This window comes from Oreochromis aureus, linkage group 19 (genome assembly GCF_013358895.1).
Source record: "Oreochromis aureus strain Israel breed Guangdong linkage group 19, ZZ_aureus, whole genome shotgun sequence".
NCBI classification, from domain to species: Eukaryota; Metazoa; Chordata; class Actinopteri; order Cichliformes; family Cichlidae; genus Oreochromis; species Oreochromis aureus.
Genome location: NC_052960.1, coordinates 18387575 through 18402526, shown reverse-complemented (window position 1 = coordinate 18402526; position 14952 = coordinate 18387575). Strand labels below are relative to the sequence as shown.

Genomic DNA, 14952 nt, shown 5'->3' with positions numbered 1-14952 from the left:
GCGTTCTTGTTGGTACTACAGTGGAAGGGCTTAATCGTGAGCAAAGAACATTTCAGTGAAGAATTTCATTACTGTGCAAAACCTCTTTAGCCACCACTAATTTCTTCATAGGAGCCAGACTTTCTTCTACTCCTGTAATTTTTTTCAAAGTGGTCTTGATCAATAGTTCTCTGTGCTTTCTGAAACCTTTCAAGGTTTTTCTTTGGATATTGGCTGCTTTTTCATTCAGTCCAGTCCTTGTACCTGACCTTTTTCAGAGGAATGTTTTTTTTTTTTTTTTTAATGCTGCGTAACACTGACTTATGATTCATTCAAGCATAAAAAAAAGCACAGGATGACTCAATGTTTATCACTTTGTTACTATCAACCCATCTCTATAGCTAAATCTATGCCAAAAATAACAGTTTGACAGACATAAAAGAGTATTTTTGTGATTACCAAAGAGCTGTTAACTGAAAATTTGGTATATCTCTGCAAGGTGTGCATTGTGTTTGTAAAAAATCTGAGGGAACTGGACAAGTTGAGGACAAAAAGTTGAGGGCAGGTATAAAATAATACTTAAAAAATGCCAGCAGCAGAAACGGTTCCTTAAGAACTAGAAAAAAGAAATCCATCAGACATCTGGCAAAGGACCCGAGAGATGCATCTGACCCAGGAGTCCATCTACTCATTCTTAAAGAAGGGAAACAGGGAGAAAATGCTGAGGTATACCAAAACTTCTACAACCATCTGTAAAACACTGTGGGGGCTCTGTCATGGTTTGAGGTGCGTTTTAGCCACTGGTGCTGGGAATCTTGTGAAAATTGATGAAATTGTGAACACAGAAAATTGCCATCAGTTTTGAATCCACCATGGACTACCATCTGGAAATCCTCTCACTGGCAGCACTAACACATTCATTTTTCACCATCACGATGATCTCAAGCACACTGCAATACAGTAAAGACATAATGACTAGCTCAACATTATTGAAGCAGTGTTGGATTATCTTGACAAAAAACAGAGCAAAATGTCACTGAAGAAGCTTGGAGAACTATTCCTGAAGATTACATAAAGAAATGACAAAAAGCCTGAGAGACTTCAGGCTGTGTTGAAGAATAAAGATGGTCATAACAAATGCATTTCACATTTTCCTAGCAAAATACGAAGAGAAGAAGGGTGACTCGTTGCCTTAAAATGGACTTTTACACATGAAATCTTGATTCCCCTTTGTGATAAGATGGTAGGGGTTTTTAATCGAGTAACAGCAGTGACAGGTTGTTAAGAGTTAGCCCTCTAATCCCAGAGCCATTAGCTGCTGCCTCTCGCAGAGTGAGTTCATTGCACTCATCGCTGAAGACAGCACTGGCAGAATATTAACAGGGTCTCTGTGAGCACCGGTCACCAGAAAGCCATTAAATCCTGAATTAAATCAAATGTAAAGGCTGGTAACTACTGAAGCTGCCACACCGAAACGTTGAACGTGGAGAATTTTAAGAGACCAAACTGCATTTTTGATCTGCACTGAACGGCAAGAGGGAAGTACATTTCAAAATACGTTTCATACTTCTCATTTGTGGAGGTGTTATTGTTAGTTGCCCTCTTTTGTGTGTAAATTTTTGAGAAATGATCTGATCAAGATATACATTTAGCCTTAAATGCTGAGTAAAGAGTTACTGGCAGAAGTTAGGGTTAATCCTACCTATTAAAAAAAGAAGGGGGGGGGGGACTTATGGGTAAGATGGGCTTAAGGTGCTAAAACAGTAGGTGAGCTCAGATGTCTTATTCAGGACTGGTACAAAATAAAAAAGGATTATTTTGAACCCTAAATCATGCAAAGCCATTCTCTTAAAGTCAAAGAACAAAAACAGGGAAATCAGCACAAGTTCCTTTTATTACCTCACGCACGGTCTGCTTTCGAAGCTACATTAATAAAACTGAACTCAGGTTTCCGTCATCAACATTTATTAGAGTTGAGTTTGATTTGCTTGTAAAATTGTTGCATATTTGTTCCAAAAACACCACAACGTTGAAAATGAGCGTACAAATGTGTAAATCTTGTTCCTGCTTGTGACTGGTGAAGTACATAATTCCCATCCGCACTGCAACACATTCCTCCTCGTAAGCTCCTTTGATCTTTTAAATACATTACTCTTTAATGACATCCACATCAGCCAATTAATATATTATACTTTAGTCGTTCCTCTCCCTGTAGTGTAAACAGCCCGTCGTGCATGTCTGGACTTCTTCCTACTCCCCTCACCCCCACCCGCTCTCCTAACAGGTACTTCCCGTGGTAGTGGTGGAGCAGAATAATGAATGGCAATAAGGAAGAGACGAGGGAAAGCCTCTGGGCTGTGAAGGTGAGCAACAGGTAAACATTACTGTACATCTCTGTGACCTTTTCTCTCTCTTTTTGTAGAAGCCTAACTTCCAGGTTTAGTGACTACATCACTGGTGACATTTATATAAGTGCGTGTAAATGTGAGTGTGCCCTGAAGTATAAAATAACCAGCAGCTCATTAGTCCTTTGCCACTGGGGTAATGAGAATCATCCGAGGGCTAATGAGCAATAAGTGGGCAAGCATTATGGATACAACTGGCTGCCAAAGTCGGGTGGGGGGGGGGGAGTTTTGAGAGAGAGAGGCGGAGATATCAGCAGAGTTAAAACAGAGACGAGAGGACAAAGGCAGGAAGTCACAGAACAGAAAAGGAGATTGAAGCCAAAAAGACAACACTTGAGGAAAGAATGCAAAAGAACCAAAAAAACAGGGAAAAAAAGGGAAAAAAGGGGCAGTTCAGGGGCCAGACAGCACAAAGTGGCCAGGGGTCATGGGGACAACTGGCTTCTCCATGGCAACCACCCTCATTAGAGCTGACTTAACTACATCATACCTCAGTGGAAACCAAATCTAATCATGTGCCTAGAGAGTGAAAGGTCACAGACCACTGTGGACAGTCTGATTGCATTAAAGATTGGCAGAGACTGTTGATGAGTGTCTGTCTGGGTTTAGTCTGATTGGTGGACACACATGACTGTCTAGCAGACTGCATTAATATACAAGGCACAGGCCTGTCTATTAAACCTGAACAGACTTTTATTTCAGACCAAAGCGTGTTTGCAGGCATTAAACATTTCCTTGCTGCGAGTCTTTGTGTCACCCCTCCCTTGCTTACTGCTGTCTCCAACAGTAGCACTAAAAACCTGCCAAAATACTGAATTATGATCTTTTATTCCCCCCTTAATTTACTGCTTTTGTTTTGGTGGCATTTCACGGTTGTTTAGCTCTTCCCCCGATAAAGACGACATTGTTTTGACACCTCGTAAAATATCAATAAAGACTCCGTTTAAGGACCATTAAAACAGTTTCCAGGTTTTTCCAAGCGTAGCTGCACAGGCAGAGACCACCCCAGCTAACTTCTGATGCACACCCAGTTAATTTGCTCTATAAACAGGCTTGAAATGTCACAGAAAGCACTAAGTTCAGAGAAGAGCTTCAAGGTTTACTCCTAGTAGGCTTTCAAGAAGAAGAGTTTAAAAAAAAAAAAAATGACTTTACAGGAGAACATATTTATTATTCTAAAAGGAAAGTGTCACAATATACATACATGGTACCATGTATGTAAAATATATTATAGAGTGCCAATAGACTGTTTTTTGAAATAAAGGGATACCTATATAGTCCTATATACCTGAAAGGACTGCAAAATGAATCAAACGGACCATGATGGGCAGAAAACTGTTTTGCTTCTCCAAGCTAAACAAAAAACACACAGTTATAGATTGAACCAGCCAAGCAAATGAATATGGTTTTGTTTTTAGATCTTACATCAGAAAAAGTGAGAGAACCACTGCATTAGATCCTGCAAACACATGCACAGTAACACAAATCTCATACATTCATATGCTCCGCATTTCTATTCACGGCCTCTAAAAAGTAGCTTTGCATAATTCATGGTTCAAACTAATCTTTATTTATTTTCTGGGCCTTGTTCAGCCTCGATCTGAAAAAAGTCAATACATTATTAGCTAGTGCCCTTCTCCCTTTAAGTCAAGTATCTGATTGGCCTCCCCTTGCAAACAAAGCATATAAATAGCATGTTTGTAAGCAGCTGTGCTCCTGAGAGAACCTTATTAAGAATATCTGCTCTCACTGGTGTTGTTATTTGCACGCTTGCTGACCTTATGGCCATTTTAATATGAACCTGCACCATTGTAGCAGCAATTAAGGACAGATGTAAGGAAATTTAAACAGGTCTGTTTTAAATAATCACTCAAGCTGAGAGATTGTGGACTCCATCCCTCTTAGTTTTGCATAACTACAAAAAGACATCATGTTAATATCCATTCAGTCAGAGGCAAACTCTGATTTTTTATTCTGCAGTTTGATGAATCAACTCTGCTGCAGACAGGTATATTCCAGGAACTGCTTCATCCACCAGCTCTCTCTCTCTCTCTCTCTCTCTCTCTCTGTGTTGCCAGCTCCACTTTTACTTTTTTGGGAACAGGAACGTGGTCTGAGATCAAAGCAGCGTGTTATTAACCTTGATAGCTAGACTGCAGCACCTAAAGGAGGGTAATAATCGTCCAGCAGCTTTGAACCACTCAGAAGGTCTCTCTGTACTTCTAGTGAGCCGTTTTCACTCTGCGATCTGGTTTCTTTGATGGATTAAACAACTGCAAGATGAATATGCTCATCAGCTGACATTTACATTGAAATTTGTGCAAAAACAACCCTTAGTGTCAGTCCACTATCATGTGGACTGACACTATTTCTCGTTCCTTCGCAGAATAAGAGGTACTTCAGGGCATCGACCAAGAATAATGGCTTTAATATTTCCTCCTGTATAAAACATAGCACATGGAGAGTAACACAAAGACTTGTTGTTTAGTTGCCTTACCCCTTTGACACCCTTCAGGTCTCCTTTCAGCAGGCTGTCCAGAGGAAAGGTGATGATGTTGTTCATGTTTTGGAACTGGAGGAAGTTGAAGAGAGACACAAATAAGAGTCGAAAGGTTACATCAGAGATTCTGAGACAGCAGGAGACTGAAAGTCACGGGCATCAATCGTCACTGAGACGTAATTCTTTCAGCAGTGTCCTGTGTGTTGCGTCTCCTTGCAGTGGACATAAAAAAGGAAATATCCAGCTCTTCATCTTAAGTAAATAATAATGTTGAAAGGCTAATGCTGCGCAAATAAAGAAGCAACTAGCAGACACGCTGTAACACAGAATACATCACACAGGTTCAGTGGAAACAGTCACTAAACACTAAAAATAAATATGTGTAAACATCTACTGCGACAGCATATATACACACACAACTGGTCATGTTTTACAATAAAAGCAGTGGTATGGATGGTTTCTCAGTCAAGGAAGGTTGGAAATCAGCTGAATCAGGTCATTCTTTTTAAGTTATTCTTTAAGCCTGCAGTATGTAGCATCTTAATGAAGATAAGGCCTCAGTCACACAGATTTAGATACGTGCTGGTGACCATCTGGCAGCCTCTGGTGACAAGGAAAACATTTTAATGCTGCACCAAAAACCTACTTATGATAGCTTTGGTTGCTAGCAGGTTGCTGCAGTCGTCAGTAGTTTGCACAGAAGTCTCCAGATACTTGCAAAAAATGTCATGCAAACATGAAGCAAATACTGTTCTCCTTCAAAATAAAAGTTTAAAATGTTCTGGTTGCAGCAGTGAGATAAATCTTTTACTCTGAAGGAGAACGCTCTCGATTTGTGGTTGGTGTTGCATTTTTTTCAAATTTCACTGCTTCTCGGAGAGTAAATGGTGAGTGTTTGCAGAAAAGTCCATGTACATGCAAACTATAGGCGATCACTACAGTCTGCTAGCAACCAAAGCAATCACAGGGAGGTTTTTATTGCGGCACGTTCTTTGGGACCAATTATACTTGCTAATACCCAGCTACATCAACCACTTGCCAACCAGTCCAGGAATGCAGATTTTTTTCCTGGAAACCATGCTTGCCACGAGAGTCACGGACTTAGCTCTAGATTTGTGTGCTTGAGACCTGAATTGATTATATTTGTTCAACTGTAGGAGATTCTCTCTAACACTGTAAGATCTTACCATACAAAGTGACTGTTACTGTGAATCGGTGGCATCTAAACAAAAGTGAATTGAACTGTCAAGATAATCCAGAAAACATCGAGTGAAGGCTTAACACTTCTAGTGCAAAAGGCCTGCCCTCAACACAAACCTGCCTCAAATAAGTGCCAGATGCCAGGTGAGGTTAGTAAGTGTCCTGGTTACTTTTTAGTATACAGTAGATTCAAACCAGCCACAGTGGTGCCAGGTGTCTGTTTTCATGTTAACATGACTTGGTGTGCACATCTGATGATTATAAACACCAAAAGAACCTCAAATTCAAATGCCATCAAATGCCTCAAGAGTCAGGGACAACGTAAATATGTATGCATAGAGTTGTTTTTGTACAGAGTTAATTACACATAGCATAGTGTCTTGAGCCTAAAAATTCCACCACCCTTGGTATCATTTTCATTTTTAATCAAATTTCAAACTTGTTAAAGACACAAATTCTGCCTTTAACTCGGCTGTTTCCAAGCTGCTATAAAGGCCAGCCCCTACATGCAATCTAGGAACCCAGTGCTTTCTTAAGCTATTGGAGATTACATCTTCACATCCAGGTCAGGCAGAAGCTCATATTTCTTTAATATAAGACGCTGAGATCACACCAACACAAAATCTAAAGCTCCTGTTCTCGGTATGAGCTGATAAAGTGTGCGAGGGGAGCGACAGACCTCAGAAGATGGAGTCAAATTTTTTTAATAAAGCGTTGGCTTTCATACAAGACCTGGGCTTAACAGATCAGGCAGTATTAGATCCAGGAGATATTTGGTGTTGCACTGGCTCTTCGGATGTCTTGATGGAAAAACTAGGGCTACGTCCTCAGGGCTTTAAGTTCAAGCTGGACTTGGTGTGTGCTCAGTGTGTGTTAGAGAACACACACACGGTGGAATAAACACAATTAAGGACAGCATGAAAATTTTTCTTTGTCCCAAAGGACTTTACCCACCCACACATACAGCCACATACACACACAGTGTAAACTCACAAGGTTTTTGAAAAGCGCTGTGAGCTCCTTGGTGAAGACGGAGAACTTGAGGAAAGCCGAGCCCAGATCAGGATCGTCTCTGTACACACAGTTTTCTCCAAACTTCTCCAGGGCCTGAGTGTACTGCTCCTCATTTTCTACATGTGCTGGAAAACACACATATATACACACACAGATTAACCAAAGTCTTTTTCTCTCTGATCCTAACAAGTTAAAAGTCAATCAATAAGTATTAATAATGCATGGTGATAGTCTTTCAGTGTAAAACAATCCAGTTTCCTTCCATTACACGGTTTTGCTCACATGTCTATAGTGAAGGTGGTCAGCAGGGACGGACCAAAAGAGATACTCACCCCCGGCCACAGCGTTCGCACAAACTATACATTTTAAAAATGAACCCTACATGTTGATAAAATGTTTCAGTCAAGTTATAATTGCAATCATTTATAAAAAAAAAAAAAAAAAAAAAAAAGATGGGACAGACCAACGAGGCTATGGTGAATTATAGAGTCCAACAATACAGGAGTTAATATTTGTTATGTGCTATAATAACATGTTTACGTGTTCGTGGTATTACAAACACGTTCAATGCTAACATTGAACGTGTTTGAGTGCCCTCTAGTGGACAAACTACTCAACATCCACACTCATAACATGGTTGAAGGGTGTTTCTCCGGTCTCTTCTTCAATTTTTTAAAATTTCCCTTTAATGACTGATATAACTGGCGATACCAATAGATGGACAAATGGCTAATATATGTTGCCTGATAAACTGGTCGGACTCTATCCAGAGAAGTGAGTTTTCTTGGTAGGCTACAGTGTGTCTATAGGTACACCCACTGGGCTTACTCATATTTTATAGGTCGTACAAATATAAAAGATGAGATAATTAGCCTAAACAGAATGATACACAGAGACAGCGCAAATGTTCAAATGATATGCAATAATAATAATATAAGGCCAAGCGTGTGTTTGTGCTTTCGCTCACGTTTTTGACAACTGGTCCCTATCTGAGGGTTATTTTTCAGTATTTGCTTACATCTGTAGCAATGAACTCTTTTATCTTCTCCCCGCCTGCCATCTTTCCTGTTCCTACAATACCGTCCTTTTCACTCGATGGCATCGATGGACTTGATTTTGCCTTCATTGTCTTCATGCTATAGACTGAACAATGTTGGGTGGGGAAACTGCAGTAGATCAGCAGTTTCTTTTATCGTTCTTCCCCATTTTGACACTAAAATTGACTGATGAATGCTTATTGTAACAATAAATGACAGAAAATAGGACAAAAGGACAACTGGTCCCTTTTAAATGCATTACATATACTTTAGCTGTCATCTAGGCAAGGTCTTTAAATAATATTTTGCCAATCTTATCTATATTTTGTTGCCAGTGAGTTGGTTGTGCAGACCTGGGATGTATGTATGCAAATCCTGACAGTTAGTAATCAGCTAACCGCCAATTCCTGCTCGCTGTTCACAGCCGGCCAAAAGCACGCGATTGCCACCAGGAAATATCCACTATGTGCACTTTTTTTCCCCTGAGGAAAACACTCAGCCAATATCCTAGCGCCCCTGTGGCAGCACTGATCACAACTGATTGGGCTGTTTCCCGACCAGTTCAATCTCAAGTTTTCTTTATTTACTCAAATCCTCACTAGGGTTGTCAAAAACAAAAACAAAAAAAAGGAATGAATACTCAAAAAAAATAAATAAATAAAAAATGTATCAATACTCAAATATTAATAGAGAATAAACATTGATATTAAATTAAACGAGGTCAGGAAAATTCCCATTTCAATACCACTGAATAATTAACCAGTTATCAGAAATGTTAACCCCAACAATTTATCCAAAGTTCAACTTTTATGCTCTTCTAACTTAAGTGATTGTGACTTTAGGTATTGTGTTGTTTATTATACCCTTCGTTTATTACTAGGTTTTGTAAAGAAATGCTCATAATCTGTAAAATGAAACCTCTAATGATAATCTTAAATTATTTTGTTAAATCTGGGGTCAAACTCTTCCTCGTGTTATCGAAAAAGGTTATTGAGTGTTTTCCTGGATATCGTGACAACACCGCGCAGATCATCGTTTCAAGCTTGCCGTCCGGTTTTCAACGTAATCCGCAAGACACAAACAAAAGGCCTCCCTCATCTAATGCAACCTGCTGTCCCAAAAATCTCAGAGTGCGTCTAAAATCGGTTTAATGTACCACAAGGTTAGGCCTAGGTGATTCCACTTAATGCACTTCATGCCACACTAGGCTGCTGATAACAACCAATGCCACTGGGACAGCCGTGGAGCGAGGGATGGAGCGCCAGGGGACTGTTGCTATGACGACAACTTGCAGAGAAACGCAACAGAGGTGGAAGGAAGGGGGTGTAAGTAGGAACAACTGAAAGACAAAAAAAAGGGTGGGGGGGTCTGAAATTGTGAGGAAGCATGCCAAAAGACACCTGCAACCACATCATGACTCAGCTTTTAAGAGGTAAAACACACACACACACACACAAAACGAGCAACTGCACAGATGTTCCAGGTAACTAGATAAGCTCACGTCTTGGCTGCTGACATATCCATCAGGTTATTAAAAGGGAAGAGCTGAAAGCCTGAGTCACTACCTGCAGGCATGCTCACGAGACAAATCTAATTTAAGCCACAAAATATCATCTGACGCAATAACAGAGGTCGATGATAAGAAAGCTGCTGTGAGACTCACAAGGGAAGTGGCAAAATGAGAAGCCTGGCGAGTATGTGTTATAATGAGACTTTTCCCCCTCTGTCTGTGGTAAGTGCAGAAATAAAAGACCTACAAAAATAAATAAATGGGAAAAAAAACAATCTCATGTTTCGATAAAGTGATCAACTCTTCCTCCAAAAAATAAATAAATAAAAATCCAAAAGCACCAAATCCTCTTTTACATAACAAAGACCTGCAGTGAGATGTACCACACAAAGATGTAGTAAACTTCAATGACTGTCATGTGTCAGAAACCCACCACTGCCACACATCCACAGCCCACTTTCCAAATCCGCTCCTGCTGTTTAGCTCAGCCAGGTTTCGAGCCAACAGGGCGGGGTCCTGTTGTTGTTTTTGAAGTGGCACATGAGAGCCCTATTCAAAGCTGACAAATAGCACAAACCCCTCCAGGGCAGCTTAGTGACTACATGTGTATTTGTTGTAACATGACCCAAACACGTCGCGCATGCAGCCCCGTAGTACGGAGCAGAGGGCGTGTGACACGCTGAGTTTACGTGGCAGGAAAAAACCAACAAAGGACAGGAGCGACATTTTCCTGTCGTTTACACTGCAAACACGACCTGCTAATTCCTTGTTTACCTGCAGATGTGTAGACATTGAGTAAACATTTCCATGAAATAACACTGGTGTTTAGGGCCTCACTTAAAGAAATGCAACAACAGAAAATGGGGAATTGGGATTTTATATGATTAGAGCTTAAAAGATTCATTGATTGTTGCATTATATAAGCTGATTTTACCTCCAATTGTTGCAGATCTAAAAGACACCAACTCAGGCTCTGACGAGAGGTTACAGGGTATACAGAAGTAAGAAAATACTAAATGAACTACAAGTAGTGAAGAGCTGTCAGGCCGATTGCGAGTTCTTAGTGATTCCTCAGGCTATTGCACAGGTATGCAAATAATCACAATCCAGCCCACTTTGACATAAACCCTTACCCTTCTGCAAAAAACTCAATGTGGGGAATGCTGTGCTTTTTTGTAGTCCATATTTTTAGTCTTAGTTTCTACTAGTGTAGCTTTGCATGAGTCACAGTTCATAATAAGTCATCTTTATTTAGCTTCTCCTGGTATCTCTGAAACAAGCTTTTTCGTGTTATTTGCAGTAGATCATTAATAAGCAGTTTGAACCTAATAAATTGACTGCTAAGTGTATATTGTATCAGCAATGTATAAAGATAAGGAAAATAAAAGGATAGATGGTCCCCTCTCCTCTGTATAACTGAAGTCAGTACTTTCATCTTCTTAAAATCAGCATGAGAAATACAAAATGGGCTTAAATTCAGGAAAAAAAGGCTTAAGAAGTCGGCTTGAAAGTAAATGGCGTATTATGTGTCAAAGGGAGAGAAAAGGATTCCTGTTGCTCAACCTCAGGAAATGATAAAGTTGCATTCACTGTGAGACAGAAGCCTGCTCACGCCTGTGGCATTCATCGCTGTATCTTTCCTCCTAAACTTACAAACACACACACGTACAGCTTTCCAGGCGTCTGCTGAGGATTATCTTACATCCCAAAGGCTTGTTTTGCAGCCTCTTCCATTTCTCTCCCACACATGCAGGGTTTAATCACCAGATAGCAGCTTCCTCTCTCCGTCTCTCCCACACAGCTTCGTAAGTCCGGGTCAGCTGACGCTCGGCGACACAATGCGCCGGTGACCTCCGATCAATTCCAGATCTCTCTAAGGACTCAATGAAAACAACGCTGAGCAAAATGACAACAAGCACAGAGAAAAGGAAGCGTGACTATTAGTCCCATGGGACAGAGACAAGGAGTCGCAGAGGCATGAGGGACAATCAAAGGAGAAAGAGAACTTTCCTTAAAGTTCAAGTTCGATGTTTTGCTAGAATATGTTTTTTGCAAATTCTTGGAACGAGGACAGTAAGTGAGATGACAGTGAGTGAGAACATGTGCTATAGTACAAATCCAGTTAGCTTAGAATGAAAACAGAAACTGGGGGAGTTAGCTCGGCCAACTTGACTTTGTCTAAAGCTACATTTCTGTGCAAGCCAATGCACATGGAAATAATTTATTTTAATATTAATATACATATTTATATATAAACATAAATAATTAAATATCAATTATGTACCCAGCAGCTTAACCAGCTGCAAACTCCAACTCCACCTGAAACCTTCGCATTCCAGTCTTGCAAAGACAACATTGTATTTTCTAAATTGTATTTACTAAAATCTAAGAAACTACTTTACACAAGTAACAAGAGCTCTTTTTTTTGAGTCCTCTCTGCATTCATTTTAGTTTCTCCTCGGGCCATTTATCTCAGACATTAATTCAGGGTAATTGTGTTAAAAGTTTATGGAGAATCTCATTTTCTCTGCTACCTGCAGACACATGATCAACTTCAGTGTTTCTCTGATGCAGCATGGTCTGAGTTCTGCATTATATTCAGCAACTAACTGTCCTTCCCGGCTACAGGTACATCATCCCCCTCCAGTTATTCTCTGTTCAGCAGCTCTGACAAGCCTGTCCGAGCAGCTCTGCTCGATCGGCTCCTGCTCCTTCTGAGGTCTGAGATGCTGCTGCTGGTTTATTCATCAAAACCCACATGCTGACACCTTGACAGGTCTCTGCAGGGTTCTCCTGCTCATTTAAAAGCACTCCTTCTTTCTCGCTCCCTTTCCCATCTTTTTCTTTATCCACATTACAAACTCACCATGCACACTCAGCCTCTCAGATTTTCCCTGAGATGCTAATTCTTAAAAATCGTTGATTTGACCTCAATACAGTCTCTAAACCTTCAACATTCCCTCTGCTTACCCAGCTCCTCTTTCTCCTCATCGTTACAATACGTTATTTCTTAGCCTAAAATATCTTTGCAGGACTTTGGAAGAGTCAGTCAGCCATAGCAGGTGCTGAGGCTCCCTGTTATGTGTCACATTACTCACACTTTACCCACAACACCTTCTCTGGAGAACATTAAGAAAACTCAAGTGATGCTTTTCCCTCTATATTTATGTTAGAGCTTGGCTTTATATACAAGTTGCATGCTGTCATTAACCACTTACAAACTAAATAATCTCAGCTGGTTTTAAAGAGACCATAGGATCATTTTTGAGTGCATGTAGCTTGTTTCTGCAGGTAAAAAGGGTTGGCAAAGCCGCCCACATAAACACTGCTCCTAAACTGCAGTCGAGGGATTGTTTATTTACGGCCCTATGTAACTCATTTACATTACACTGATGTGCGGGTTAGTTTGGCACGCCGTCAAACAAACAAGGCGACGCTGCCTTGCAGCCACTTGAGCCGATGGTCCAACTACGAAATATGCAGCCACTAGTGAGCAAGCCAAGCTTTCTGTAGACGCCTGCAGCAGCAAAGGAAGCAGATCGCTCATATTTTAAATCCTTGGCATTAGCCTGCGGCCCTGAAGGGACAAACATTAACTAAGGTCTGTCAGACTTCGGGATAACACAACAACCTGGCGATGCTCATTTCCTCATTTGGAACACAGGTGTGTCTGATGAGGAAATACACACTGTTAGGTTGGTCACCTGAGAAACATAATACTCACTTTTCTGGTTTTCTTGTTTTGATCACCACCAAATCCAAAAGGTAATTATCTGGCTTCACCTGCAACATAATCCACTATATTCCCCAGATAGCAGCTAAATGTCTGTATACACTTAGCTGCTGGGCGGGGAGCACACTGAGCCACAACAGAGGAGGTCTGCAGCCGCCTAATAATAAAAACAAGTGCGAGTTAGCAAGAAAAAAAGCCCTAACAGCTGAAGTGAACTGGCAGGTAGTAATTTAAACTGCCCCTGTCACAACACTCAGTCGATGTACCGTTATTACAGAAATATGGATCAATAAAACTTAAAGTATAAGGCATGGCTTTTAATTTAGTAGCCTGTATTTGGAAAATATACTAAATAACTGTCATTATTGTGTTTCCATTTAAAAGTGCGATGTACTCGGCACATGAGGATCACACAGACATGAAACTGAAATCCTCTTGGTTATACTCAAAACACACTGGTGTCCGGGCTGCTTCTCCTTGATAATTGCTGATAACAAAAGGTGACCTCCATTCATGTGAGCATCCCTTGAAATGAGTATAAATAAGAGCATTCCCTGTGGTATTTCCACAGACAAAGCAATGTTTCTACTCCAAACATCTATAAAAACTGTCTGAAATGCAGCAACGTCCCAGTAAAAAGATTCAAATGAAGAGTCTATAGCAACATTTTGCAGCTTATATGCCTACACTTACACCTGCATGTAAGATTACACGAGACTGAAAAGTGCTGGACGTTATAAATGTAAATGCATGTTTAAGAGTGACGTGAGAACATGTGTGTCCATGCCTCAGCGGCCACATACAAACACGGGCTGTGCCCCTCCCCAGCTGTTCCTTCCGGGGGTCTGGATCAGACAGCTGTCCCTCTGGCCTGAACAGAGCTCACACTGTTCTGAAAAAGACGTGCTCAGCACATTGTTCAGAGGTCTCTCTCCCTCTCTCTCCATTTCTCCCTCTCAGCGGGGTTCTGTCAGGCAGGCCAAACAAAAGACGCTAAAAAACACCCAACACTGGCACAGCCAGGCATAATGAGCATGGTAATGACACACACACATACACAGGGCTTAAAAGACAAAAACAAAAACCCGTGCCTCCCCCTCAAAGACAGAGGATATATTTTCTTTTAAAATCAAACAGAAAATAAAGACCAAACGAACTGTAAAAGGAAAAAAAAGTATTTCCAGCAAACCAACTTCTTAAATATTGTTTTTTACTAAATAAAGACATAGAAGTATTCTGCTCACTGCACACCAACAAGGAGTCTCCTCTTAAAGGAGACTCAAAAGGTAAGAAATAAGCATGCAGTCTTACTGCAAATTAACTCTTTGCTTTAGTGCTGGCATGTTACAACGGTTCATAATGTTCGAATCATGCAGCATTGTTCTTTCAGTAATGCAGAAGAGGCAGGCGATCTGCTGTGGTGACCTCCAAAGGGACCAGCCGAAGAAGATGGTGATGGAGCGTAGTCAAGACTCACCTAGCCCAGACGTGTAGATGGCTTTCACAGACTTCTTCATCTTGTACAGTACGCTGCGATCCACATCCAGAGCCTGGACAGACACACGGAGAAGAGA

General features: G+C 40.8%; 1 protein-coding gene across 2 annotated transcripts in view; it reads right to left on the bottom strand.

Moving 5' to 3' along the window:
• Positions 1–14952, bottom strand: part of asap2a (ArfGAP with SH3 domain, ankyrin repeat and PH domain 2a) — a 58440-nt gene that overhangs the window by 26680 nt on the left and 16808 nt on the right. For both annotated transcript variants that reach the window (XM_031758239.2, XM_031758240.2), the window contains exons 2-4: positions 14856–14928; positions 7078–7223; positions 4882–4956 (exon numbers count right to left, since the gene is read on the bottom strand). In XM_031758239.2, the coding sequence (XP_031614099.2) occupies positions 4882–4956; positions 7078–7223; positions 14856–14928 (294 nt within the window). The remainder of the gene's footprint in view (positions 1–4881; positions 4957–7077; positions 7224–14855; positions 14929–14952) is intronic.